Source organism: Sander lucioperca, chromosome 13 (genome assembly GCF_008315115.2).
Source record: "Sander lucioperca isolate FBNREF2018 chromosome 13, SLUC_FBN_1.2, whole genome shotgun sequence".
In the NCBI taxonomy this organism is placed as follows: domain Eukaryota; kingdom Metazoa; phylum Chordata; class Actinopteri; order Perciformes; family Percidae; genus Sander; species Sander lucioperca.
This window is the reverse complement of record NC_050185.1, coordinates 27519326-27546414: the sequence shown is the minus strand read 5'-3', so window position 1 is coordinate 27546414 and position 27089 is coordinate 27519326. Positions and strand designations below refer to the sequence as shown.

At 42.9% G+C, this 27089-nt stretch overlaps 1 protein-coding gene and 1 long non-coding RNA gene across 2 annotated transcripts in view; one reads left to right on the top strand and one right to left on the bottom strand.

The window, feature by feature from the left end:
• The window catches only part of LOC116055960 (polypeptide N-acetylgalactosaminyltransferase 10-like), a 122770-nt gene extending 105118 nt beyond the window's left edge, over nt 1–17652 (top strand). The window contains exons 9-12 of the mRNA XM_031308041.2: nt 9992–10213; nt 12525–12641; nt 16157–16306; nt 17468–17652. Coding sequence (XP_031163901.1) covers nt 9992–10213; nt 12525–12641; nt 16157–16306; nt 17468–17635 — 657 coding nt within the window. The 3' untranslated portion in view covers nt 17636–17652. The remainder of the gene's footprint in view (nt 1–9991; nt 10214–12524; nt 12642–16156; nt 16307–17467) is intronic.
• Nucleotides 291–20121, bottom strand: LOC116055961. The gene is made up of 3 exons (XR_004106446.2): nt 20001–20121; nt 3391–3398; nt 291–302 (listed from the first exon to the last, which is right to left on the bottom strand). It is a non-coding gene; the product is annotated as an uncharacterized LOC116055961 (long non-coding RNA).
• Between the last annotated feature and the right edge of the window lie 6968 nt (nt 20122–27089).

Sequence of the window (27089 nt, the reverse complement as noted above, 5' to 3'; positions counted from 1 at the left end):
TTTATGTTTCTGTACAAACATATCGTGGTCAAATGTAGGGATGTTCCGATACCGATACCAGTATGGGAAAAGTCTCTGATGCTGCCTAAAAGTCTGGTATTGGAAAGTACTTTAAGCACTGACGTATGTGGCCAACTTGTACAATGCTACGTCTCTCCACTTAGCAAAAGAACTTAGCTTCTAAACTCTTTGATTTAGAAAGCCGGTTTGCAATCTACAACCATGTGTAACGTCAACTTGTGACAAAACTACGCTTTGCTTAGTCTAGTTTATTCACTCTAAACCAGTTGATGGAAACCCTTCTAAATCGCATTTTCTTTTTTACGACAATTTCAAAGTTTGTGTTGCGGCTGTAAGCAGTCCAACAAAGTGCCGCCACGAGGGACTAAACACTGAGAGATGCATAAACACACTGTGACGCACTCAAGATTGTATTGCAATGATTTATTCCTCCACACGTGAAATATAACTAGCACTGCAGTTCCCAAATGTAAAGTTACTTTGTGAGTGGAAATAAGTGTGTTAGTGTGGCGGTCAACACAAAGTGTTCGCTCCCAGGCTCACCTCCTCTTTGTCAACGCCCAAAAAACCAACAGGTGAACAGGTGAAGCAAACAAAATAAATATGTCACCACTTCCGCTCAAACCGCAGTGAAAACACCCACCACCTACAATATAAGTGCACAATGTAATAATCCACAAACAATATAAATGAGACCATAAACAACATACAATATGTGGCTCCTACAGTTCGCTTAAAATTTGCTTGACAATTAGATGGAAACATGACTATTGTATATAGTAAAAACGACACCCCTTCCAGCTCCCTAGCGATCCTTTGGCGTGTACTGTTATAAACCTGAGGCAAGGCAACTTCAGAAAAATATTTGCAGCTTGGTAGCACATACCTGGTCCAAGGGTTAGAAAGGGTTAGAGCTTTCTCTCAAGAGAAGGACTTTGAGTGGACTAAAGGCCAATACTACTAACTAACTAAATAACTACATGTCGCGGCAACGCCCGTGGCTTGGTAGCGTTGCATTCTATTTTGAGTGTTTGTGTTCCCTGAAGCCCTAACCCGTCATCCATGCTGCAGGCTAGCGCCACGAGGCTACGCTAGCCACTATGGCTGCACGACATGAGGAAACTATGTGAATATCGCGATAATGATATCGCGCGCAAGAAATAAACCGATATTCAAGTGTACTCAGTTCTGCTGCTTTCAGTGTTCTGCTAAAATACAACACATTTCTTGTTTAATAAAATGAAAGGAAAGATTCTTTTATTGAACAATTTAAACATGGAACTGAATATAAAAGACAACTCTAAAAAGAGAATGAAATCACATTTTAAAGAGCAGTTTTCTGCTGATAGTCTTTCAACTAACACAAAACATCTCGAGTGTCTTTCGCAATGTGTCGAAGCCTTTCACGATGTGTTTATTGCGCCAGTTTATATCATGATGATAATAAAAAAAATGATGTATTTTGCAGCCCTACTACATACACACCCAAATTGCCGACCAAACTGTGACTGAATCAAACCCCTTTGTCTGTAATATTACATCATATTGTACTGTTATTATTATGCTATAATGTATTTTTTTCATGTGAGCTTGAACCCGTCGACACAGAATGAGAATTCTATAAAAATAAATGTTCCTCTGGCCTTCATCTGAACTTGATTTATTATGAATGACTCGGCCTCAGTCGGACACCTGGCTCTGTTTGGCTTGGCTGAATATGTAATTAAACCTCTTGGCCTCAGTTTTTGCCTCGCTGGTCTGACCATTAGCCCCTCTGTGTCCTTCTTTAAAAAATGGGCCTTCTGCTTCAGCTGACTGGTGCTTTTGTCTGGCATTTGTTAGGAATGGATGAGACTGTAGTCAAGATAATTATACTGTATATCTTGAGTAAAAATAAGGGGTGTCCCCGACAGGGATGGGTCTCGAGACCTGGTTCTATTAAAGGAGAAATCCGGCCGATTTTTACCTGAATCTTGATCGCTAGATATATCAGAGTACTGTCGATAGGAAAATTGACCAAAATCGCAGCTAGCAAAGTGGAGTTGCTGCAGCTAATGGCCAGAGTTCCCAGTTAGCTAAAATGCCAGTTGTGGGAGCATGTTCTAAAGAGTGCCTTTGTGCCTCTTAACAGACACAAAATGCAATTAAAATGTCTGTGCAACATGAACAGGGCCCTTACGTGACAACAAGATGCGTTTTCAACTCAGACATTGTGAAGAAACCGTTTAAATTCAAAGTTTGGACTGTCACCTACCTCTGTTTCCATCGGTCGCTTCACCGAAAGCCCAGAAGAGTCGATCATGGAGGTCATGCCCTTGCGACGAAAACCTGAAGTTCATTTCCCCCTCAAAAATAGGGAATTGAGCACTATAGTGGTTATGACCATATCAGTGACTATGTAACTACATGGAAACGGTCCAAATGATGCCTGTGGCTTGCACAGTAATAGCGTTACTGAAGGCTAGCTCTAGTCTCGCGCTGAAGTCCCGTGGGAATTCAGTTGTTCCTGCATCAGGTAAAAATCTGCCGGATTTCTCCTTTAAGGAGCCAGTTCCAAATTCCTCAAAAGCCAAAAATCAATGAGGTCAGAGCTTATCAATACTGCTATCGAGACTAGTGGATCATATCACGTTACGTCTAAAAATTGTTCTATTTAAAATCCAACATTGAGCAGCCCCATATAGCCAAAATGGCATGATCCTCACCCAAGAGTAGAGGGAGGACGAGTCAGTATGGAGGGAGATGGAACCACTGAACTCCACTTCACCTGGAGAGAGAAAGTTTCACTGCAGGCTGTGATCTATGCTACAGGGTCTCTGAGTGTGTGTGTGTGTGGTTGGAGGGTGTTTTTCTTTACATCTGTACTTCCAAAGGCTGGAGGATTTGTAGTTATACTTCCCTGGGAGCCTCGCTGAACCTGTATTTTCATTCATTTCACAATCCATACCTCCAAGGCTGCGACCATCTGTATTCTCAGATGTGCGTCTGTACCTCAGAGGCTGACAGACTCCCTTTTTTTTTTTTACTCCTTCACACCTCAAAGGCTTCAGATGGATGGATTTCCCGTTGCTCGGGTGTAAATCTTTCATGTCTGCAATTGTCTGTGCTTAAAGAGCCTGTTGAAGAAGCTGTCTGCCCTGCAGTCATCGTCGCTTACAGTTTCAGTCACCTGCTCGTCTTTTTTAATTCCACGCAGCTGCCTGTAATCTCAGAGTTTTTGCAATTAAGTCCTAGTTGCTCTCGTTGTAGTCTAGTGAAAAGACTTGTGACAAGATATACATGCCGTCATAAAAAGACATTTAAAGATTAAAGAAGAGCCATAAAAAAGTGCAAAGCCTAAAGGTACTTGTCATCAAAATGTAAACACACAAAATCAGCTCCCATGGCAGCAAACGTTTTGGGACAGCTGTTGTTCACTTGCATTATGTATGTAGGCCACAATAACAGGCAAATGAGACACAATGAGGAAGGTTTCAGGATATTTCTATCTGGACTTTTCTTCTCATTTTGTTAACCTACAGTATTTCCTGAAGTTAAAATGATCTCTCAGGTCTTTTACTCACATATTTTGCACAGTTCACACAGTTCCTTGGCACTACATTACTTTCCCCAAGAAGTGGTCTTGTCAAAGCCTTAACACCACATCTGCAGGTGGCTAAGTGTTAAAATGGAGGGGAACTAAAGCCCCTTTCACTCATGCACTGCAAACCTGAACTCATCTAGACATTACCCGGCGGAGCTGTATGTGAAATGTCCAAATCAGTTGGATCGGACTTCAAACGGTCTCTACCCTGCCAGCTCCAGAGGACAAAGTCTGTGTAATGTCAGATTGAGCCCAAAGTGTGAGAATTCACAGCGAGCGAGTTTGTGATGCTTACACAATATTGCTTCTTCAAATTCTCCACGTTACGCCCCGCGCTTCTGTTATCATTATATTCTCAAAACTGCTGCAACATGAAACTGTTTCTGTATAGAAAATGTTTTTCAAAAGTTTTTCACACTGTATTGACAGTGTGTCAACGCAACACACTCAATTGTTTTGAACCAAATTAGGAACCGGCTCCCTGACCTCCTACCCAGGTGGTAGAACGTGTGTTGCGCAGACGATCTCCTGTTGTGAGCTACATGTGTAAAAAAGGGAAACTTTGGACAATTTTTGGACCTGATTTGTTGTGCATTGTCTGGAGTTCATATGTTAAAACAACAAGAGACAACCCTGCTTCATATTCTTCACTTTATGCTCCACGCTTCTATTATCATAACAGTAGTCTATATATCCATGACGTTCCACTTCCAGGATTGCTCTGGTGCCGCTGGAAATTCCGCCGGATGACCCTCATTTTAGGCCGGATGTCCGTTACCTTCCTCTTACTTTCAATTCAATTCAATTTTTATTTATAGTATCAAATCATAACAAGAGATATCTCGAGACACTTTACAGATAGAGTAGGTCTAGACCACACTCTGTACTTTACGAAGCCCCAACTATTACAGTGGTTGCCTCAAGAGCAAGCATTAGCAGTAGCTATTGCGACAGTGGCAAGGAAAAACTCCCTTTTTTTGTTAGGAAGAAACCTCGGACAGACCCAGACTCTTGGTAGGCGGTGTCTGACGGCACCAGTTGGGGGAGTGGTGAATGGTGGCAATAATAGTCATAATAAAGATAGTGAAGCAGTGATCACAATGGTAGTCATAGTAGTTCATGTCATAGTAGGGCACAGCAGGGCGTTACGGGGTGTAGTGTGGCACAGCAGCCTGGGTGGACGCGGTTGGACGCGGCAGGACGCAGTCGGACACTGCGGGGAAACGCAGAGCGTAGCAGGGTGTAGTAAGTCCATAGCGTCAGCTGCACCCAGGACCCCGGTGTAGGTGCCACCCAATTCCAAGGCGATGTTCTGGGTGAAGAAGAAGCAAAGGGACTCCGGGGAGAAAACTCCCCAGAGCTAGGTTAGTAACAGGCATTTCTGGGACTAAGATGCACACAAAAGGAGACAAGTGAAAAGAGAAAAGAGGGAGCGGCTCATTGTGTCCTTGGAAGGAGCTTCCCACAGCAGTCTAGAGTTATAATAGCATAACTAAGAGAGGCAGGCTAAAGAGAGGGGCCCTGGACCGGGCTCGTACTCTCCCCTGCCGGAACGGGCTTGTACTTCCTGCCTCCCTCTACTCTACTCTACTATGCTGCAACTCCTCACTCCCTAACTATAAGCTTTATCAAAGATGATGGTTTTCAGTTTATTCTTAAATGTGGCGACGGTGTCAGCCCCCCGAACCCAAGTTGGGAGCTGGTTCCACAGGAGAGGAGCCTGATAGCTGAAGGCTCTGGCTCCCATTCTACTTTTAGAGACTCTAGGAACCACAAGTAGCTCTGAGTTCTGGGAGCGCAGTGCTCTAGTGGGACAATAAGGTACTAAAAGCTCTTCTATGTATGATGGTGCTTGACCATTTAGTGCTTTGTAGGTCAGGAGAAGGATTTTAAATTCAATCCTGGATTTTACAGGAAGCCAATGCAGAGAAGCTAATACAGGAGAAATGTGATCTCTTTTGTTAGTTCTTGTCAGAACACGTGCTGCAGCATTCTGGATCAGCTGGAGGGTCTTGAGGGACTTATTTGAGCAGCCTGATAGTAAAGAATTACAGTAGTCCAGCCGGGAAGTTACGAATGCATGGACTAGTTTTTCAGCATCGTTTTGAGACAGGATGTTCCTGATTTTGGCAATGTTACGAAGATGGAAAAAGGCTGTTCTTGAGGTTTGTTTTAAGTGGGCGTTAAAGGATAGATCCTGGTCAAAAATGACTCCTAGATTTCTGACAGTAGTGCTGGAGGCCAGGGCAATACCATCTAGGGTAGCTATATATTTAGATAATGAAGTTCGGTGGTGCTTGGGTCCCAGCACAATAACTTCCGTTTTGTTTGAGTTCAACATCAGAAAATTGTGGGTCATCCAGGACAAAGGATACTTTGTTTTAAACTCCAGTGGATTTGTGAGGACTATGGTTAACTGCTCCTCAGATCTCTGCAGGGTAAATCCAGACAGCTAGCTAGACTGTCTCTATCTGTCCAATCTGAGTTTTCTGTTGCACGACTAAAACAACCTTTGAACGTACACGTTTCACCAAAACAAGTTCCTTCCCGAGGCTATTTTGCAGAGGCACCCTTGCTCCGTAAGGCGCTTAGCGCCGCTCATGACGATTGTGATTGGTTTAAAGAAACGACAATAAACCAGAGCACGTTTTTCTCCCATCCCGGAATGCTGAGTGGACTCGCCAGACCCTCCTCCACAGCGCTGTGGAAGAAGGTCTTTTAATGCGAGACTATCATAACAGTATCTTTATCTGCTTCCTCCAACACTTTATTGAAACTACTGTATATGATGCTTACACTGAGCTAAATTTTAATATTGAAACAGACACCACGTTTTCATGGCTGCACAACACTAACACACAGAACGTTAAACACATTTCCCAGTATTGCAGGAAGACATACTGTATATGCTGTTTGTGGGGGAAAAATTAGGGAATTTGTATAAATCAGGTTCTCTGCCTCTGTGGCCCGCCAAACCAGTCTTGTGGTGTTCATTCATTCAGTTTAAAATGAAAGGTACGGTAAGTTCTCGGTCTGATCAGTGTGCCATGAGATGGTGTAATAGGCTGCATCTGTCGTAATGAACTTGTCAGAAAGTAAAGAAAAAGACTGTCTCTCATGAAGCCAACCTGTAAAGTAGCACATAATTGAGTCAGTGTTCTAACTGCTTTCATGACTAGAACCAAGTTGCTTGTGTTTTTTCATCTTTTGCCTTCTGGGACGAGATGACAGGTCCTGTCTGATGACTAGCCGCCTTTCTACTGAGCGTCTTTGATCATTTTTGTCATGTCAGATGAGTCAAAGCATCAAGCGTGGCAGGATGCACGGATGATGTCTTACTGTACTCTGTGTTTCAATGAAGACATGATGTCCAGAGTGGGTTTTTTTTGTTTGTTTTTTACTGTGTGACACAGTGGGGAAAAGCTAATTTAGCATCTTCGATGATTGGCATTCATACCACATAACACACACGTGTCAAAGTCAAGGCCCGCAAATTTTGGTCCCGCCCACATATCAATTATAGGTTCACAATCAATTTTGGCCCGCCTAGTTGTGCGCCAAACCAAAAAGACAGGAAACTGTTTTCAAACTGCAGTTACACTGAACTCAAAGTCGAGTTTGGCAGATTCACCGACATTGAGATTTAGATTTATATATTCAGTCTGTGTAACAGTTTGTTGTGAGTCGGCTGTATGGTAGCCTACTTTTTAAAACAATTTGTAATCAGAAAGCATTATTTTGCTTGATTTGCTGAACTCTATGATGGCTAAGGAACTTTTTCGCTGACTTATTAGGGCTTAATGTTGACCAAATCGTATGTGAAATGGCTATACGAGACATGCAATAATACAGTCAAAAATATTTGACTTTCGATTAAATAAAAGCATGTCAATAAACCATACATGTCTGGCCCTTGATGTGATTCTCATTTTCCAATATGGCCCTTAGTAGAGTTGAGTTTGACACCCCTGACACGACGTATTTCTAATAAAGTATAATGACTTTAGCTGGATTTCCTACGAGATGTTCTCCAACGAGAATCACTTTGTCATGACCTGGCTCATGAGCCATGACAAAAGACAAGAGATACAAGGTTTGCAACTGAAAGGTTTAACATTTATTTACTGAATATAACAAGAACTCATACTGAAGTAACAAGAAAGAAGAAAGTTATACTGAAGTAATAAGAATGAAAACTATTAACCAGGCCGAAGCCAATTAAACAGAAGCATGGTGCCGGCTGGATGAAGAGAGAGACTGAGCGGGTTCACAGCCAGATCTTAAGGACTCCTGGGAGACTGGCCAGGGGCTCCCAGTTGGCGCTGATTTGGCACCGCCCATGGACCTGCAAGGCAGCACAGAGAAAAACCAACAGAGACAGAGAGACAGCAGGCCCTGCTCTAGCAGGAGGCCGTCACACTTGACTCTGGTGATCAAAATCAGTGGTGGTTTTAAGGAGTGTATTAGCACTGAGCTCCAACTTGTCACCTCCTATAGTGAGGTTTATGGTCGCCGCGTTGCAGTGGTGTAGTCTACGTGATACGCAGGTATACCCACTAAGAAAGCTCCTTAGAAATGCCCAATGACACGCAACAACATACTTTCCATTATATGTTTGATATATTTTGAATTGTCATCTGTGTTTTTCTCCTTCACATAGGCTAAATAAAGGTATTTCCACCGTAAATTGGTGCATTAAAGTGTATCTGAATGGAGGACTGGGGGAGGAGACCCAGACCCCCCACCATGATATATGGCTTTCCATGGCTTCATGGAAAGAGTGTTCTTAACAGTGTTACAGGCAGACAGTATTTTCAATTTGGAGACAAACGACAGTCACGTTAATGATCAAGCCGCCTTCACAAAACAACAAAAAATTTGAACTTTGAGCGGTGCGCGACGCCAGGGGTAGCGCAGCGCATAGTTGGGCGCCACCGCTCTCCCCCGTAGGAAATCAATGGAATGGCCGGCCCAAAGCGGTTTTGCCACCTATCATGAGGAGGCTTTAGAGTAGATAAATGTAATGTTTGGCGGTTCGTCTGTGTTTATAATGGATGTGTTTACTTTCTTTACATCCACTCTCTTCTTCATCTCTACTACTTCTTGCTTATTTACAGATTATTTTGTCTGTACGTGTTTGAGAGAATATTGCAATGAACAATGCGTGCATAAACGTCTCCGTGCATGCTCGTAACACGCACACCATCTACAAAGGCCTGCGCACAGTGTCGCGTGAAGCATTTCCGAAGCTTAAAGGCATACTATGTAACTTTTCCCTCTTCAGTCCCCCTACAGGTTGTCTCTGGAACTACAGCTCGCACGGCTGTAGTTCCAATGAGATAACCTGTAGGGGGAGCGAAGAGGGAAAGGTTACATAGTATGCCTTTAACTTCCAATCCTCGTAAACAACAACTTAAAGCTGCACTGATCAATATATTTATATTGCCAATGGATTTAATGAGTGTAATGTGAGAGGGCTTTCTCATAAATACAAACCTGCAGAGAATTATCACCCTACTCTGCTGCCCCCCTGTGCTTTTTAGCATCTTTCAGCCCATGGTTTTGGTTTCTATCCAGTACAAACCCAGTGACAGTCTGACATTCACGTTGATGTTTCATTATAGGAGAAACTACCATCATCTGCTTCCTTTTTTAAGACGCTGCATCCATTGATGATGCACCCAACCCAAGCAATTGCCTGTTGAGCCTTACCCGACCACAATGAGAAAACTGAAAACCCCCATTCTTTCTTTCTTTCCTAGCAGTCGCAAGAATATTGTCACTGTGGCTCTAATGTTTGCACTTCGAAGTAGAGCTGTAACAACTCCAAATGTTGCTGTACAATTAATTGTCTCAGAAATAATTGGGATTAACAATGCAATTTTCTCTTTCAGTCCAATTTAACTTTTTTTAAACAAATTAAAGTTGTGAATGAATTCCAGGATAGATCTTTTGGTTATATATATCCCTGTGATGTGACCCAGATAATATAATAACACAGGTTCACAGCCTATGAAGTAAATCGCGCCTCTTTATTATCATAAAATATTTCTCTAACTGTATCCCCCACCTTGTCATTTTAGGGTCAAGTGCCAGCAACTAACAATAAAATATAATAAAAATATATAGTCTGACCAATAATCACTTATATAATTACAATTTAGCATATCTAAACAAAATCAACAATTTCCAGTCGTTCGCCTTAAGACCTTGGCTAATGTTGGCAATTAATTGCTGTTAAATAAACCGCGATTATGTAAAATAGATAATAATAAGTAGATAAATGTGTAATAATTGTTACAGGCCTACTGCAAAGAATTCATTGTTTGTAGTTTCGTTGGAATGGAAACTTTAGCTTTGACAAAGACTGTTTCACTCTGATTTCAGAACCTGAAGCGTGTGGCGGAAGTGTGGATGGATGAATACGCCGAATATGTCTACCAGCGCCGGCCCGAGTACCGCCACCTGTCAGCAGGTGACATGACGGCCCAGAAGGAGCTGAGGAACCGCCTCAACTGCAAGAACTTCAAGTGGTTCATGAGGGAGGTGGCCTGGGATCTGCCCAAACACTACCCACCGGTGGAGCCCCCTGCTGCCGCGTGGGGAGAGGTACAGTCAGCTCATACCTTAGGGGGCTTTCACTCCGTCCTCATTTAGTTTGTTAAATCACACCAGTTTGTTGTTCCCCCTTGGTGCGGTTCGTTTGGGTCAATAGAGATGATCCGATACCATTTTTTACTTCCCGATTCCGATACCTGAACTTTCATATCAGCCGATACCGAGTACCGATCTGATACCAGTGTGTCATATTTTTCATTATGTTTTAACAGCTGTATACTACTATCCCTGTATGGATGTGATATGATTGCTATCATTGCTGTCGGCCTGGCTCGGGTTAAACCTTATGTGAAACATCAACAAACACAAACAATGAATGCCGTAGAACTTTATTTTATTATCCAGTTTGACAGTCAGTCATAACGGCAAAGAAAACATAAATTATGTGGTATTGGATTTGTGCATGAACTCCAGTACTTTATTATACCGATACCAGCATTTGAGGCAGTATCGGAGGCATACTGGTATCGGTATCGGAACATCTCAAGATGTGAAGGCGGAAATCGCACACAGGTGCGCACCAAAAGCGGACCAAACAAGCGTACCGAGACCTGCTTGATGAGGTGGTCTCGGTACGCTTTGAATCGATTTATTATCCAAAAGGTCAAAGATCAACTTCGCTGTGACATCGTAATGTTCAGCAAAAAAACTTTTTGGGAGCGCCCGGGGAGCTCACTTGGTAGAGCGCACGCATGTATAGAGGTTTATTCCTCGACTCAGAGGCCCAGGGCTCGAATCCGACCTGCGGCCCTTTGCTGCATGTCGTTCCCCCTCTCTCTCCCCTTTAATGTCTAAGCTGTCCAATCAACTAAAGGCGGAAATGCCCAGAAAAATAATAAAAAAATAACAAAGTCTCAGTTTATCGTTAAACTTCTTTTCTGGCCGTTGCTCAGCGCCATAACTCAGCAACAGAAGGGGAGACATTTGGCCGGATGCTGAGTTAGTGACACTAGATCTTCTGTGTGTGAAGCATCCACGTTTCACCAGAAATACATGCCTTTTATTAAATTCCTTCACAGTCTTCACTACATACTGTATATGAGTCTGGACAGACATGGATGTACACTACGACTGGTTGGCGGAGGCAAACAGCCGCGAGGCGTACATTCCAGTTTGTTTAATATCACATTCATCATTAATCAAGCCAAGCTCTAAATACTCTGATCCTGAACATTTTTTGTTTTGATATTTCAATATTATCATCAGACCGTAAAATCAGGATCACTAGTAACAGCTTCTTCCAAAATAACTCAAGAGGCTGTCCAGAAAGTGTTCGCCAGTTGGCTGTAGTCATGATATCTGTGTGTGTGTGTGTGTGTGTGTGTGTTGCACCAGGCTGCAGAGAGGAGAGACAGCACATTAATTTAATGGGAATCAGAGATTAATTTTCATTAATTTCTCCCGAAATACACTACGGGTCTAATTCTAAAACTGGAGTCTGCGTATTTGTGCGTAATGTCCTGCGTGATTATGGTTTTATAAGAAAGCCCTCAGTCACTGTTATGGACCTGTGTCTGCTCACTCTAGGGCTGTCAAAATTGACTAAATATAACGTTTGAATATTCCTTTGTATATTAAAAAAAAGGTTAGAATATATGTGGATATCTAATTTTGTGCATTATGTCCATTAGAGGGCAAACCAGTACAACAGGAGACAGAACTACTTTTATAGGCATGTTTCTTTAAAAGAAAAATCTACAATGGCGCCTGGGTGGCTCACCTGGTGGAGAGCGCGCCCATATTATATAGAGAGGTTTACTCCTTGACGCAACGGCCGCAGGCCCTTTGCTTCATGTCGTTCCCCCTCTTTCTCCCCTTTCATGTCTTCGGCTGTCCTGTAAAAATAAAGGCCTAAAATGCCCAAAAAATAATCTTTAAAAAATCAACATATCTACACATTATAAAATAAACTAATAAAATAATGTCCTGTATAACCTAGATCTCTCTCTCTCTCTCTCTCTCTCTCTCTCTCTCTCTCTCTCTCGCTCTCTCTCTCTCTCTGAAGCGTGCAGGGTTATTTTCTCCAGAACTTGACATTTCCAGCGTGTAGCTCGCTAGCTGGAAGTTTGTTGTTGTTTCCCGTAGTGAAGGGATTTTTGAAAACGGCAATACTAACTTTGCACCGGCAGGGAGCAGTAGCCCACACTAGAACTCGCGAGGCAGACAGCTATGGTAGTGCAGCTGTTTTCCTTCCATATTTGTGTGTTCATTTTCCTATTCAAATTTTTCTTAAATTTGAAGATATCTGAGCGTCCTCTGCGTCTTGTCTTTGACTTTGCTGTAATGTGTGTTTGTGTTGCAGATTCGCAACGCGGGCAGCGGCATGTGTTTGGAGAGTAAACACTTTGTGTCGGGGAGTCCCATCCGCCTGGAGAGCTGTGTGAAGGGCCGGGCCGAGGTCAGCTGGAGCCACGGACAGGTGAGCAGCACGCACATCTCATTTAACGGTGCGGTACGCATAGACGGTACAAGAAATGGACACAGCGACGCCATAGACTTCGACAGAGACCAATGAAGTCAATTAGAAGCACTTTTCCGGTGATGGCTGAGCGTACTGCCCAGCCTCCAACTGAGAGAGACGACGTAGATGTGACGTGAGCAACCTTTCTGAAAGTTGTAAGTCTTCTGGTAGCTGTGCCAAGAGTCTGTAGGCCTCCACGTCCCCCCCGATTGCCTGAGAGCTTCTCCTGTACTATACGGTAATTCCTCTACTACGTGACAGAAAGTCTTGTGGTTATGACCCAATCGTTAGTCTATTTTTACAACAACGGGTGCTACGGAGCCATAACGTGAGGTACAAGGTAATGGAGCCTTTTATACATTGTCGTGTTTCTTTAGAAATAAACAACGGACAAATAGAGTCTTTAAACGCATCAGATGTAAAGTTATTCTCTGTCAAAGTGACGTCAAAATGAATGGCAGTCAATGGAGGTGATGGCTTCAGAATCTCCCCATAGGAGATACACTTTCCAGATGTTCGCTTACCCGCTTGGCGGTACGCGATGCGGGGCAAAGATTGTTGATATTTGAACTCAACTGCCAAACAAATACAACCTGCCCCCCCTATACCATCAACTGTCGCTGCCTGTTGCTGATTGGCTGGAATTTACCGTGTATTAACACCAGATTTGTTTTTCAGTGCGCACAGAAAAAGGAGACCTAGGTGGAGGAGATATTCGCTGAATTTGACAAAAAGTGTGTTGGATTAACATCACTAACTATACATTTAATTTAATAAATGGACTCCTTCAAAGTCTTAAGGCTTGATTTAAAATTCTGGTGAAGATTCAGAAATGAACAGTCCGGCCTTGTTGGAAGGAATTCAGTATTAACTTCAGCTAATCGGTCATTTTGGTCTTAGTCGACTAAAATTTCTTCAGTCAATTAGTCATTTTTTATGTGTTTTTCATGCTGAATGACTTATTTCCAAGAAACTTGTCAGAACATCTCTTTTAAACACAAGATTTAAAGCTTTAGTGCGTAAAGTTTTAATAATAATGAGCGTCCGTTACATTCAAGCCGTTACACTCAATCAGGCACGGATTTAGAATGCAGAGGCCCCTGGGAACAAAATCTTGGAGCCCCCCCCCATCTCACAACTTATGGCCCAAACTCGCACAGCATCTAAATTTTTAGAAACAGTAAAAGTAAGCTGTGGGTTTTTCTTTAGTTTAAAACAAAACCACTTTCTCCAACTCCATTTCTTGTGATGTTAATTGTGACTCTATAAATATCTATAAAACAAAGGACAAAATTGAAACTATCACAGAACAAAATCAATAGAATTTATTGCAATAAAGCAGATTAAAATCTATGTAAATACAGCCTAAAGAGCTGACTTCGGAAAAACAGCTGATTGTTGAGCACCTCTCTCACTGTCTCTCCCCTTCACGCAGAAACCGATGATCAACATCTACTAGCCTAAAGTGTAACAGAGCTGTGTTTCAAATATAGGAATAAAAATAGGTTGCGTATAACTTATATTTACGTATAGGCCCATACAGCTCACTCTCAGCATGAAATGTAGTTCTCAAAGTTAAGTTGCACAACTTAATGTATGGCAACTATTTTATTCTATGTCATAATTTCCTGATATGTAATGACACCTGACAATGTAACGCCATTACCGATGTTGTTCAGCTCTACATCTCCAACCAAATCCATCACCACGGCAACTCACTCCACTTTGACCATTGGCCTCAGTGAAATTAAATCATGGATGCAAACCAACTTTCTCAAACTTAGCTGTGACAAATCAGACGCAATCATCATCGGTCCCAAATTCCTCTTCAAAACATCGCACAACTTTTGCTTCACCATCTATAGCTCCACTCTGTCTCCCCCCTCACACATCTACACCATCAGGATGCTTCACCATCTATAGCTCCACTCTGTCTCCCCCCTCACACATCTACAACATCAGGATGCTTCACCATCTATAACTCCACTCTGTCTCCCCCCTCACACATCTACACCATTAGGATTCTTCACCATCTATAGCTCCACTCTGTCTCCCTCCTCACACATCCACACCATCAGGAGTTATTTCTGACAGCAACCTCTTCTTCGAAAAACATGTCATCAAAATCACCAGAACTGCCTTCTTCCACCTTAAAATCTGTATCAGTATCAGTATTATCTTATGGTTTATGTATATTTGCACACTTGACATTTTAGAGAAAGAAGTATAGCCTACTTTATTTATTTATCATTTTTGTATTACATTATCTGCAGAAATTATTGTATTTGGTGGTGACAAAACCCGTATTAAATATGTAGACCTACAGTTAGGTGATTTTGGCGTTGCAGAGATGCCTGTCTGATTGTCTGATGTGAATGACCACGTTCTGTCTTACACAGCAAACTAATTCTTCACTGGTAAGACCAACATACTGTAATAACACTAAAAAAAACATAACATCTTGTGAATAGGCCTAAGTGATTTAATCAGCGGAAGGTTCTAAAAACATTAAAAACAACAAAGCTATACTTCACCGATTCTCTGGAGTGAACTGACGGAAAAAGACAAAAGATATAGGCTACTTTTAAAATATTATGTGAAATATGACGTGAAAGTACCCTCAACTAGAGAATGACTCCCACATATGATGCATTGATAAGCCTAGACCGCGTATCTGGTCATAAAAATGAACAGTCTATTAATACAACAACGTTACATGATTTAAAAAGCAACATATCATACGGGGACAGAGCAGAGGTGCTGGGCTCTCGCTAAATCTGAAAAACTATTATTTAGGTGGGTCGGTGGACGCAGATTCGCTGATCGGGGTATCTTTAATAATCAGGGTTTTTAATGAGTGGAAAAAGTAGTAGATAGACCTACATTTTGAGGCTGTCAAACTGGTAACGTAGCTACGTACCGCCGGGTCTCTGCCGCCTTCAGCCCCTTCTGAAGCGCTCTGGCATGGCTGAAAACTCGAAGAAGCACCCATGAAGTGTTTCAGTCAGCGATTGTACTGCTAAGAAAAGACCTTCACGTTCAGCTGAAGGACTAAAATCCCCAAAAAGAAAGTGACCGACTGCGAAGACAAACACGGATAACGATGTTTGACAGCTATGTTCAGAAGATTGTGTCATCGGGCGACTTTTGTGCACAGAAAGTCTAGAAGATAATTACCTCTTCTGAGTCCGTCATATTTTTTTAATCCTCTGTGTCCTCCTTGGCTATTAGTAGCTGTGTTTTCCACCAAAACAAGTTCCCTCCCGAGGCTATTTTGCAGATTTGTTGCTCCGTACGGTGCTTAGCACCGCCCAAGACGATTGTGATTGGTTTAAAGAAATGCCAGTAAACCAGAGCATGTTTTTCCAGGAACGCTGTGTGGACTAGCCAGACCCTCCTCCGCAGCGCTGTGGAGGAGGGTCTGGCTATGCGTGACTAGAAAGAAGGTGACGGCTGCCCTTTGTCTCCCGCAGGTGTTCACGTTCGGCTGGAGAGAGGACATCCGGGTGGGCGACCCCATGCACACTAAAAAGGTCTGCTTCGACGCCGTGTCCCACAACAGTCCCGTCACCCTGTACGACTGCCACGGCATGAAGGGGAACCAGCTGTGGCGCTACAGAAAGGTACGGCAGAGGAAAACCAACACCGGCGTCAAAGCCCAAACTGTAAACACGTTATCGCTCTTTTCGGAACATCTCATTTCTCGGCCTCCCTTCAGAACAACAAAGCTAACCGCTTAAAGTGCTCATATTATGCTTTTTGGAGTTTTCCCTTTCCTCTATTGCATATGCATGTAATAGGTTTACAAAAAATTAAAAAGCCCAAAGTCCACCCCAAAGGAACTTACCATCTCCAACAGAAAACACTGTTCACAAACTTTGTAACATGTTATAATGCTCGCCTCGCTGCTAGGGTGGCACGCCCTCATACTCTCCTTCTGACTGGCTAGTAGTCCTTACCTAGGTACTGTCAGGGCCCTCATACTCTGCTTCTGACTGGCTAGTAGTCCTTACCTAGCTACTGTCAGGACACGCCCTCATACTCTGCTTCTGACTGGCTAGTAGTCCTTACCTAGGTACTGTCAGGACACGCCCTCATACTCTGCTTCTGACTGGCTAGTAGTCCTTACCTAGCTACTGAGCATGTGTGACTCCCAACAAAGATGGAACAGAAGTGAGATGTCTCACTCTGTAGCTAAAACAGAGAGCTCAACACACAGGGTGAAAAGAGGAGCTGCAGCAATGAGCAGTACAACAAAAATATGGTGTTTTTTGAAAATTAAACCACGTAAACCTATTCTGGTACAACCTCTAAATACAATTATGAACCTGAAAATGAGCATAATATGAGCACTTTAAATATAAATGACTTCAAGTTCACTTAATCACTCTACAAAGTATTGCACATTTCAAACCAGAATCTACCCTGGTTTTAGATTATTATTCTCCAATCAGGATGTTTTTCTGGTTCAAAATTTGAAATTGGGCGTCTGGGTAGCTCACCTCGTAGAGTGCACGCTCATACATAGAGGTTTACTCCTTGACACAGCGGCCGCAGGTTCGGGTCCGACCGATATGTGGATTTCGTTACCTACTGAACTTAAAAATGCTCCTTTGAAGAGGGAGCTGATAATCTGATGCTCCTGTTGTTTGGTGATTTTTCTGTATTAGTCTGTGTTGTGACACTAAATGCTGTGGTGTGTGGCGTAGGTCTGTGCTACATACTTGTTCTTAAACAAATAACCATTGAAGAAATTCCTCCCTGTGTCTCCCTCCGTCCTGCAGGATAAGAGTCTGTACCACGCGGTCAGTAACAGCTGCATCGACAGCAGCCCGAGCGAGCGGCGAGTCTTCATGAACACGTGCGACGCGTCCTCGGCCAGCCAGCAGTGGCTGTTTGAGAGAACCAACGCCACCGTGCTGGAGCACTTCAACCGCGGGGGCGCCAACTGAGGCGCCGCGGCGTCCGCGTAACTCACCCGGACTCCTGACGCACGCAGCCGTGGATCTGCTGCTGCTGCTGCTGGGAAGAGTTTCACATTCACTCTGACTCCCCGTTTCTCTCTGGGGGGGGGGGGGATTGATGCATGATGGGATACCGTGGTGGGAACTTCACATCATTTACAGTTGACGCCTGATGGGATGGGTTTGTGTTTAAAGGGGGATTTTGTGTGCGAGTTGTGTTTTTGTTCTGTCGCACTTTCTGATTTTCTTTTTGCCGCTGATTCAGGCCCAAACGGAATCTGCGGATTTCAGTATTTGGTGGAATGCTTTTTTTCCGCCTCGTGGCGGAGATGTGTTAACATTCGGAGTTTAATTTGAACACATTCCAAATCTGCAGCAAAATCTCGGCAACCTCGGCGGAATTCTGCATCCGCAGATTCCCTCTGGCCCCGTGACATTCCTCTCCTCTCTTCTCTCCTTCCTTTTGTCTATTTCAGATGTGCTCTGCCTCTGTCTCCTGCCTTCCCTACCCTCTCTGTCTCTCTGCCTTTATCCTCCGTCTCCATCTCTTTCCCCCTCGTGTCTCTGCTCCGCGTCCCGTCTCTGCCTGCATGACTGCACCTTTGCCCACCGTCTCCGTTCCCCTCTCAAATCCCTTTATGTCTCTCCAACGCTGACAACCTCCCCAGGGGGAGGGGGGGAGGAGGGGGGGGGGTGTTCCTGCTGAGCCAAAGTCATCCTGACACCTGGGTGAAGCCAAGCAGAACCACTCTGAAAATCACCTTTACAACCCTCATCCACCCGCTGTTTCCTCCCCCGGTGTCTCTGCCCGCCTTGGCTTCTAGTTTCTCCTCTCCAGGGCCGCAGCTGACGGTTATTCTCAAAGTTGATGAATGGATTAGTTGTTTGGTCTCTAAAATTGGTGAAACGTGGATCAGTGTTTCCCAAAAAGCCCAAGATGACGTCCTCAAATGTCTCGTTGTGTCCCCAACTCAAAGATATTCAGTTTACTGTCACAGAGGACGGGCAAACTCTGGCTGGCAAAGGGCTTGTTTGTCATGGCGGTGACGCCAGCAGCTGCTGTCACACCTCTTAAGAGACTCCCCAGTGCTTTCTGTGCACCCTTTGCTGCTCTACCGGAACGACTCCATCACAGGCTGCCGAGTGCGGGGGTCACGTCACAGCGCACAGCAGCAGAGCAGGCAGGACTGCAAACGCCTGCCTGCCTCGCTGGATCCGTTGCCTTGTGACTGGCAGGCCGGCAGGCCGACTGCCCCTGATTGGCCGGCCTGCCCGGCTTGACACATCACTTTAGCGCACGGTGTGAGCAGGAGGAGGGACCAACGGAACGATGACTGCGATAGGCTCGCCGACGTAGCTCCAGGATCCAGGCTAATATGGGTTTAAAATGCATAAAGCACTTGTGTTTTTGATAAACTTGAATGAAATCTTAGTGCCTTGATGGAAGGAGACTAGATGTAGGTGTGTGTGTGTGTGTGTGTGTGTGTGTGTGCGTGCGTGCGTGCGTGCGTGGTCCTAAACATCCACATCAGCAGAGGGGACGATTCGAGGAGAACATGAATCGGACCTGGACTCTGGTGCGGGACGCGGACGGCGCTGCTGGCTTTGTGACTCTCGTACGGCTTTCTCTAAACGGACCCACACACGTAACTGCTGGCTGTGAATAAAGCTGAAGAGACTTCTTTGTTCTGTTTTTTTTTTTCCCCAACCTCGTTTTCCTCCTGCCTTGAGGAGTCACCTCTAGCCCCAAGAAGACCTCCGCTCTGGTCCAATCACGATGCTGTTTGTTGTTTTTGTCCCACCTGTTCAATCCAATGTACTTTTTACGGGAAAGGGAATGGTTGTTGTTCCAGTACACCACTTTAGTTTGAATCCCTTTTGTTTTTCTTTTGTTTTTAATGTTTTTTTATTGTTTGTTTCACCTGATGATGGTTTAATTTTCTGCTAAGCGTGATGTTTTTGCTGCCGCCGTTCTCCAATCCGGTTTGAATCATCACTTCCAGATATTGTGCTCACCTATGTTGCGCGTTACTCGCGTCAGTTTGATCGCTCGAGTTGAAATGTTTCAGCTAGGGATCGACAGATACTGTTTTTTCCAAGGCCGATACCGATCTTCAGTAGTTAATAAAACCGATAACCGATATTTGGAACCGATATGCATTTACAGTGAAATGTACATCGGTTCCAAATATCGGAAAAAATCTTGTAAAACAAAAACAAAGTACAACATTACACATTACGGCACACATCTTTTCATTTATCTTTCAGCTCCTACTACGTGAGCCGTCTCTGTGCGTAACGTAGAGTTTTCCCTGCGTGTCTCTACGACGTGTAACAATAGACAGCCAATCACAGACATTATTAGATCTTGCACCAGGTTAATGTTTATATTAAGAACTGACCGCCAAAAAGACTTTTTACTCACACATCCACGGTGAAAAGGCAGATATTAAAAGATCCATTTCTGGATTTTATGAATCAGTATCAGATCTGTTAAACAAAGATCGCTTGTAATTGGAGAATCGATTATTTTAAGCCAGCCCTATGAATTGCAAAATAAATCTGGATTGAAGTTGCAGATTTTCGTCATTATCAACTCTCCAACAAAATGAAATGTTTTCTCGTCAGTCGGCACACTTGAGCGATACATTTTTGCAGAGTTGGAGAATGATGTTTATATCGTTTTTCCAATTATAAGTAGAACAAGTTCTGGAAAATAGACACTTAATTTAAACCTTAGAAATCCATACAGCCGAGACATAGGTGAGCACTAAAATGGAAAAAGCTAAGTGATATTACGTCAGTCACCTTTTTATTCAGTATGGTCACAATCCTGACTTTGCACTCCAGATAGATGGGCGTAGAGTTTTAAATATATTTTGGGGTTTCTGTGTCTTTTCTCCCCTAGCGTTCTAGCTCCACGCCTGGACAGCTTCTACATTGTCAGATGGTTAAGGCTACGTTTGCATCGCTACGTTTTGGTTTGAAAACTAATATCTTCTGTATCTCCTGTATACCAGAATGTTGATGAGATACGAGGTTTGGGCGTGTTAGTTTAAATGGAGATTAGTTCTTCTATTGGAGATAAAAACACTTGTGTGCACGGAGATCGCTTTTGGCTCCGCTTAAAAACCAAAACGTAGCGATGTAAATGTAGCCTGAGTCGCCGATGTTTCTGCTACAGGACCAAACTGAACACCCATCTAAACCTTTCCACAGCCGGATTCCTCCTGCGTTTCCTGCACTTCGTCCTATCCTTCGTCCACTTTTAAACACTGTTATTCGGGGCGATGTGTGTCAACGTCCTGTCCAATCCCAGGACTTCATTGTAACTGTTTAATACGAACACTGTACTCGTGTAGAGGGCTGAATACACAGGGCAACATGTTGGGCTGAAATGCAGCACTGGTTTAATGGTTTAATTGATGTCAAAGCGTGAATGAACATCAGTGCCATTACTGTGTTCTACACAAACTCCCATCATCTGAGCTTTGAGCAACAGTCACTGCAGAAATAGACCTTAATCGATCACTCCGGCTGAAAAGTATTGCCCAACATGTTGCTAACTGTATCCCTTGAAGTAGAGTTTGTAATTGTGAACTCTTCTTTTATTCTTTTTTTTTTTTTTTTGGTTATCAGGGTACATAGTACCTGTCCTTTCCATTGCACTTGACATGTTTTTTTGACATCAGACAGTAACTTGGCTCGAGTCTTAAGCCCAGTTCAGACCAAAGATTCGCAACGAGACGAGTTGAAACTTGCAACTACTTGCAACGCGTCGGTCTGCAGCTGTCTGAAACCTGCCAGCTCACACTGATGCGACGAGACGGTGTATCATCATCACGCATAGAAACGACTCTCTGTACTTCTGACTTTCAGGCTTTTTTGTAGCTGGATATATCATTTGAAGTAGAGCTGGGCAATATGGAGAAAATCAAATATCACGATATTTTTACATCACTCCTAATTTCCAGCTGTAGTCCTCGACCGGTTGTAAATAGGCATCCTAAAAATATAAATGACTACGTGTATAATTACAGCAGTCCTAAGCAAAATGGAGTAAGACATACAATCGTGCGGCACACAATTGAAGCAGACACAAGCAAGCGCAAGCACAGATGATGACAAGGCATCAAAGCAGTTCATGCAGTGAAGACAATACAAAGGAGAAAAGATAAGAGAACAAAGAAAAGACAAGTCTCTTCGCAAATCTTTGGCCTGAACTGGAAACTGTAATGGTTACTGTTTACATTTGCTTTATTCCAGCTATTGTAACGTATTAAAAATTCTTGCTACTGTGAATCATCGACATGAAAATCTCCTCGATCAGCATTCGACAGCGTGAAGATCCAGTTCCAAGTATACAAACACATTTTCTTTGTTGTGTTCACAATACGTTGCCACAGTTTTTGGAGCGAGGGCTCGGTAAATGCGCTGCCATTTTTTTGTTGCTGTTTTAAAAATACTTTTCATTTAAGTGGTGAATTTTCGGACTACAATTCGGCGAGCGGTGTAGAGAAATCTTTTTTACACACGTGTGAGTTTGGATATGTAGGGGAGTGTACATTTTGTATCTCATACAAAAAAAAAATATCCAATATTTTTTTCTACTGACATTGCAACGTAAAAGTGTATTTAGATATTTTACAAAACTGTATAATTAAACTGGAATTGTATGATATTTTTGCTGAAATTGTAAAATAAAAAGGTTTCTATATTTGGATGAAAATGTGTTGGGACGACACTTTGTGCAGGCACACTGAACCCTTTAATGGTCCTCAGAGGAAAGGCCTTTGCACAACGAGTAGGGCTGGGTATCGTTAAAAAAAATAACGATACCAATACCGTGACTTGATACCGGTTCCTAACCGATACTTCTTTCAATACAAGTTTTACAAATCATTTTATGTATCATTCAGCTCCTACTACGTGAGCCGTCTCTGTGCGTAACGTAGAGTTTTTCCTGCGTGTCTCTACGACGTGTGACGTTAGACAGCCAATCACAGACATTATTAGATCTTGGTAGAAGCATGCTGCGTTCTTATTGGCTCCCTGACGCTGATGAGATTCACTCCTTAGGTAATGAAATTGGGTATCGAATGACGAGGCATTTTTCGATACTCTAAAGTCAGTTCGGACGGTGCCTAAAAAAGGGGGTCAGGCCTATGTTCCCACATTTCTAAGATTTTTCATTCCATCTGTAGTCCATTGCTACTGGATAATGGGTTGGGTGTAATTGGCTACCAAATTGGGAGAAAGGGGGATAAAATCTGATACAAATTTATGAAAAAGGAAATGTGGGAACATAGGGCCTAATTTTGGAAAATAAATCTTAGAAATGTGGGAACTGTGGGAACATAGGGCCTAATTTTGAAAATATTCTTAGAAATGTGGGAACTGTGGGAACATAGGGTCTAATTTTGAAAATAAATCTTAGAAATGTGGGAACATAGGGCTGTGGGAACATAGGCACACTCCCCTAAAAAGTATTGAATTCGTTACCCAGCCCTAGTTTTAAAATAACTTCAACTTTGTATCATTTCCCGTCAGTCTCTCTGACCGCACCGGCAACTCAATGGAGCAAAAGTTCTATTACTGGGGGAAATATCACCGTTCATTGTGTGAACTCTACTCCAGCATAGTGTAACAAAACTAGGTCTATAGATTAGTAATGCTAATGCAAATTTCTACCCCACCTGTGTTACGTAGCCTCACTTAAAAATAGAAACATCTGACAGTTTCTGCGTCTGTTTAGGTGGCAGGAGTGAAAATCATATTTTTTGTGTTCTCGTTTCAGAATAATGAAGACAGTGGGAGAACAATTTGCAAGCTTACTGGCTCACTGACGCTGATGAGATTTACTCCTTAGGTACTGAAATTGGGTATCGTATGACGAGGCATTTCTGTATACTGGGTACGTTAAAAGCAATCCGGTCGGTGCCTCTAAAGTATTGAATTCGGTACCCAGTCCTAACACTGAGTCTAAGTCAATGTTTGGCCAAATGCACGCAGGTTTTCTCATTTGAACTTTACCAACAGAAGCGTTTATAAAGTGTGACGCAGCGACCCATCCACAGCCGAGGTGACAGAGCACCAGGTGGACAGAGACGCAGTTCATTCCAGCTGAAATCGTCTTTCCTAAATAACTTCGGCGTGGACGTCTGCTGCCCAGAGCCTTCTAATTTCCTCCCGTTGTCACTTCTTGTTGTAGGTTTTGTATGACTTTAATCGCTTCTGTGATGGATGGTGCAAAAAACACACACTTTCCCCAAACGTTAATCCTATAATCATTCCCCCCCTTGGCAACCCTCTCCCAACTCTTGATACCTTTCAGGTTTCTGTGATTTATTCGCGACTGGAGCGCTATTGCTTTTGCAAATTGGCCCATTTCTCTGAGTCTCCCGGGACGTCGCATAATGCTCAACTTGTCAGAGCGTTCCTGGGAGAGAGAGAGAGCATTTTTTTTTTTTTTTTTTTTTTTTTGCTACACTGTGAAAACATTTTATAGCCTACATGTTATTGGGGCTTTCACATAATTACACAATCACAGTAAACAGAGAACAGTTACGCAGCAAAAATGCTTAAGTCATATTCTTTGCTGTTTTTTTTTTTTAGCTTCTTTTTTTTTTTGCATAATGGTTTTCCCATTCATATTTACTGCCAGTTAATTAGCAAATAATCAGCAGGCTCATGAGCTGTTGCTGGGACAGAGATCAGGCTATTACATTAGCACAGCGTTCCACCGAAGATACCCATTACGTTTCTTTATTGGGCTCAGCACTAAAAGAAAAAGGCTATCCAATTGTCTCCCATAATTCACTAATGCGCCCCCCCCCTTCTCTTTCTCTCAGCCCAAAGCTTCCTGCAATTACGCCGCAAAATGGAAAGATGTTTCAATGACAGTGTGTCAGATTTTCAGAGGGCAGGACAGCGGTTTGACAGATGCAACGGCAGGGCCGTGCGAGGGACACTTACTTTGCTTTTCACCAAGACTATTTTTGGCTTCCGTGCCCTCATGGGAGAGAAGTAAACAGAGAGAGAGAGAGAGAGAGAGAGGAAAGTTTAGGGTGGCGAGGGGAGAAGGTGCAGGAAACCGTTGGACTCCAACCACGACAGTTAAAGGAAACGTGAGGCGTGTGTGTTTGTTGTTTCATTCACTTCATCATTCCTATAAATAGGATTTTACGCAACAACTTATTTTTTTTTAGGTTAAATCGTTCATTAAACCTGATTTATTTAATCTCGATGCCGCCTGCGTTGACTTGTGATTCAAGTAGAAATCTGCAACAAGTCCTCCACACCATACTACTAACCCTAACCCTATACTACAGCTGAATTAAGAATCATCTAACCCTAACCCTACAGCTGAATTAAGAATCATCTAACCCTAACCCTACAGCTGAATTAAGAATCATCTAACCCTAACCCTATACTACAGCTGAATTAAGAATCAACTAACCCTAACCTTACCGCTGAATTAAGAATCATCTAACCCTAACCCTACAGCTGAATTAAGAATCATCTAACCCTAACCCTACAGCTGAATTAAGAATCATCTAACCCTAACCCTACAGCTGAATTAAGAATCATCTAACCCTAACCTTATCGCTGAATTAAGAATCATCTAACCCTAACCCTATACTACAGCTGAATTAAGAATCAACTAACCCTAACCTTATCGCTGAATTAAGAATCATCTAACCCTAACCCTACAGCTGAATTAAGAATCATCTAACCCTAACCCTACAGCTGAATTAAGAATCATCTAACCCTAACCCTACCGCTGAATTAAAAATCATCTAACCCTAACCCTCTTTTCTCATTTATTGGGTTCAATGGCATACAGTAAAGAGGACCTGAGTGACATGCGGCCGTGCATACCTTTGACCTCCATTTCAACTATGTAGTCGTTGGACGTGTGGGGAGGTCACCGGGATCTTAACCCTAATCCTACTGCTGAATTTAGACTCATCTAATGTCTAACCCCAGTCAGATATCATACAGACTCCTTCATGAGAATGCGTTGAATCAAAAGTGGACATACTCCCATTTGCTTTTATTCGGACACGTTTACTTTTACCTCCGGGTCTCCTGTCTTGATTTTCAATGATGTTCAAAAAACAAAACAACCCAAGTGACTTTTGTTTTAATTGATACAAGTAATTGTTTTTCATTTTTTTAAATCGAAAAGAAATAATGATTAAAGGAAATGGCAAACACTAAAAACGGGCCATTTTTGATTGATTTTTCGGTTGTTGTTTTCATTTCTGACACCAGTAATGTTTTTTTTTGTCATTTTTCGTTTTGAAACAAATAACAGATATACGGTTTTTTTTCCTAATAACAAATTAATTATTGATTATCCAATGATACCCAGACCCTCACACTTTAAGGCGTCTTGGAGGGTTTTTTATGTGGTGCGTGCAGAGTTTAAATGGCATCTTTCTAAAATTAACAAACACTTTGCAGTATAAACTGAATGAACATCTTCATTCCTAGTCTATATCCATGACGTTCCACTTCCGGGATTGTTCCGGTGCCGGATGTCCGTCCCCTTCCTCTTTCTTTGTGTTGACGTTCTAACCTCTGGTGGATTTCTGAGGACTATGGTTAACTGCTCCTCAGATCTCTGCAGGGTAAATCCAGACAGCTAGCTAGACTATCTGTCCAATCTGAGTTTTCTGTTGCACGACTAAAACTACTTTTGAACGTACACATGTTCCACCAAAACAAGTTCCTTCCCGAGACTATTTTGCAGAGGCACCGTTGCTCCGTACGGTGCTTAGCACCGCCCAAGATGATTGTGATTGGTTTAAAGAAATTGCCAAAAACCAGAGCACATTTATCTCCCATGCCGGAATGCTGTGTGGACTAGTTAGACCCTCCTCCGCAGCGCTGTGGAGGAGGGTCTGAAAATGCGAGACCAATTCATTCCAGATGTAAAGATCTCTTGTGTGAAGTGTCCTCAAAGTTTCCTGGGTGTCGAGGACTGTGAGGCTCCCAGGTGAGACAAGAAAAGTGAGTTTCATATCCTCGTATTGATTAACCAAAGGTCAACAACATTTCTTTTTAGAATCACTGCACGTGCTGATATACAGATGTGGAATCGATTTTTTTTTTCAGCTGTGTCTGATTGATAATCAGGGCGCAGCGAGAGAGACTCACAATGAGTCTCTCTCGCTGCGGTCATTGTCTGTGTCTGGATGAGTCTCCAGAGTCTTTGCATCGATTCTTCTCCTGCAGAGAAATGACATCCATCACTGTCCCGGGTTGTTTCAAAAAACAGCAGTGGAGATAAAGTTTTCGCCAGAGCGTTATTGTGTCTGAGTCCGGATGTATACACTGAGCAGAGTCTGAGTGAAACGTTGTGGAACGGGCATGACGTCTACGTATGCTAATGTCTTGAGAAGTGAGTAATCCTCTTCCCCGGGTGAAAGGATTA